Genomic DNA, 940 nt, shown 5'->3' with positions numbered 1-940 from the left:
GGGTGATGTCATAGTTGCTGAAGCAACATTAACTCCGGCCTATTTACTAATCGGCAGTGGCTTTCACGACTGTACGAGTGTAAGTACCGGAGTCTTCCGGCGTGATGACACCCCATGTGGAGTGAATCACTTTATAAGGAGACGGCGGTATTAGCAAAGTCTTTCTGCCCAGTTGTGGACTAGATGAAAACAAGAGTACATCACCACCCTAGCCACTTGTGGAAGATGGCGCAAAACCGGTCAAGAGCCCAAAGTGGGTGACATTGTACTAGTGCACGAACCCAGCACTACATGGATCAAATGGCCGATCGGAAGAATCATTGAGATCCACCCGAGTGAAGACGGTGTAGTCAGATCAGCGACGGTAAAAACCATACATGGATCAGTAACCCGATCTGCAAGATCACTCCGCCTGGTGGAACCATCCGGTGATGCATAAGACACGGCTTACCTTTTGGGGTGGGAGGTGTTGAGAAATCTTTTCTCAATATCTGCTCATCACTATGTAAAAATTCCCGTGGCAACATAGCATTGCTCCTGGTACGAAAACAACAATTGCGCGACGCCAGTTGCATCCTTTGTTTTTCTTGATGTTAAACAATGGAATGGCAATTAAATCATCAAAAAGTCAGCGTCCTGTAATATATTTGTCACAACTTTTGTGGTCAGTTGCTGAAAAAGCGTCAAATTGAAATGAGGCTGACAGCGCACCTGTTCAGATTCCGGCTAAGCTGCACAGTCTAAGGGATGGCGTGCCCACGCCGATTTATAATTGCTTTTCATTTTTTTATCGAGGACGCCGGATGCGGAGTGACGCCAAGAAAAATATATAAATACAAGTGCGGAGGGAGGAGGGAAAATTAACACGGAACACGCCGTATCGAATACCGCCTGAACCGTTTCTTTTCTCTCGCTATATCATTATTGTTACTCACTGTTT

At 45.9% G+C, this 940-nt stretch overlaps 1 protein-coding gene across 1 annotated transcript; it reads right to left on the bottom strand.

Moving 5' to 3' along the window:
* Nucleotides 1–240: 240 nt before the first annotated feature.
* Tsp_14558 (putative coenzyme F420-dependent N5,N10-methylene tetrahydromethanopterin reductase) lies at nt 241–575 on the bottom strand. Its single transcript, XM_003367780.1, has 2 exons — nt 503–575; nt 241–446 (listed from the first exon to the last, which is right to left on the bottom strand). Exons 1-2 carry the CDS (start codon nt 573–575, stop codon nt 241–243), a joined length of 279 nt encoding a protein of 92 aa, XP_003367828.1.
* Nucleotides 576–940: the final 365 nt, after the last annotated feature.

Source organism: Trichinella spiralis (genome assembly GCF_000181795.1).
Source record: "Trichinella spiralis strain ISS 195 chromosome Unknown Scfld3683, whole genome shotgun sequence".
NCBI classification, from domain to species: Eukaryota; Metazoa; Nematoda; class Enoplea; order Trichinellida; family Trichinellidae; genus Trichinella; species Trichinella spiralis.
Note: the sequence above shows the minus strand (reverse complement) of the source record. Positions and strands in the feature narration are given on the sequence as shown.

Excerpts from the sequence above, each read along its gene's own strand:
- Tsp_14558 (XM_003367780.1), bottom strand. The coding sequence starts at position 575 with ATGCAACTGGCGTCGCGCAATTGTTGTTTTCGTACCAGGAGCAATGCT. Across the intron at positions 447-502 it reads GCCACGGGAATTTTTACATA|CCGTGTCTTATGCATCACCG; the intron begins GTGATGAGCAGA and ends CCAAAAGGTAAG.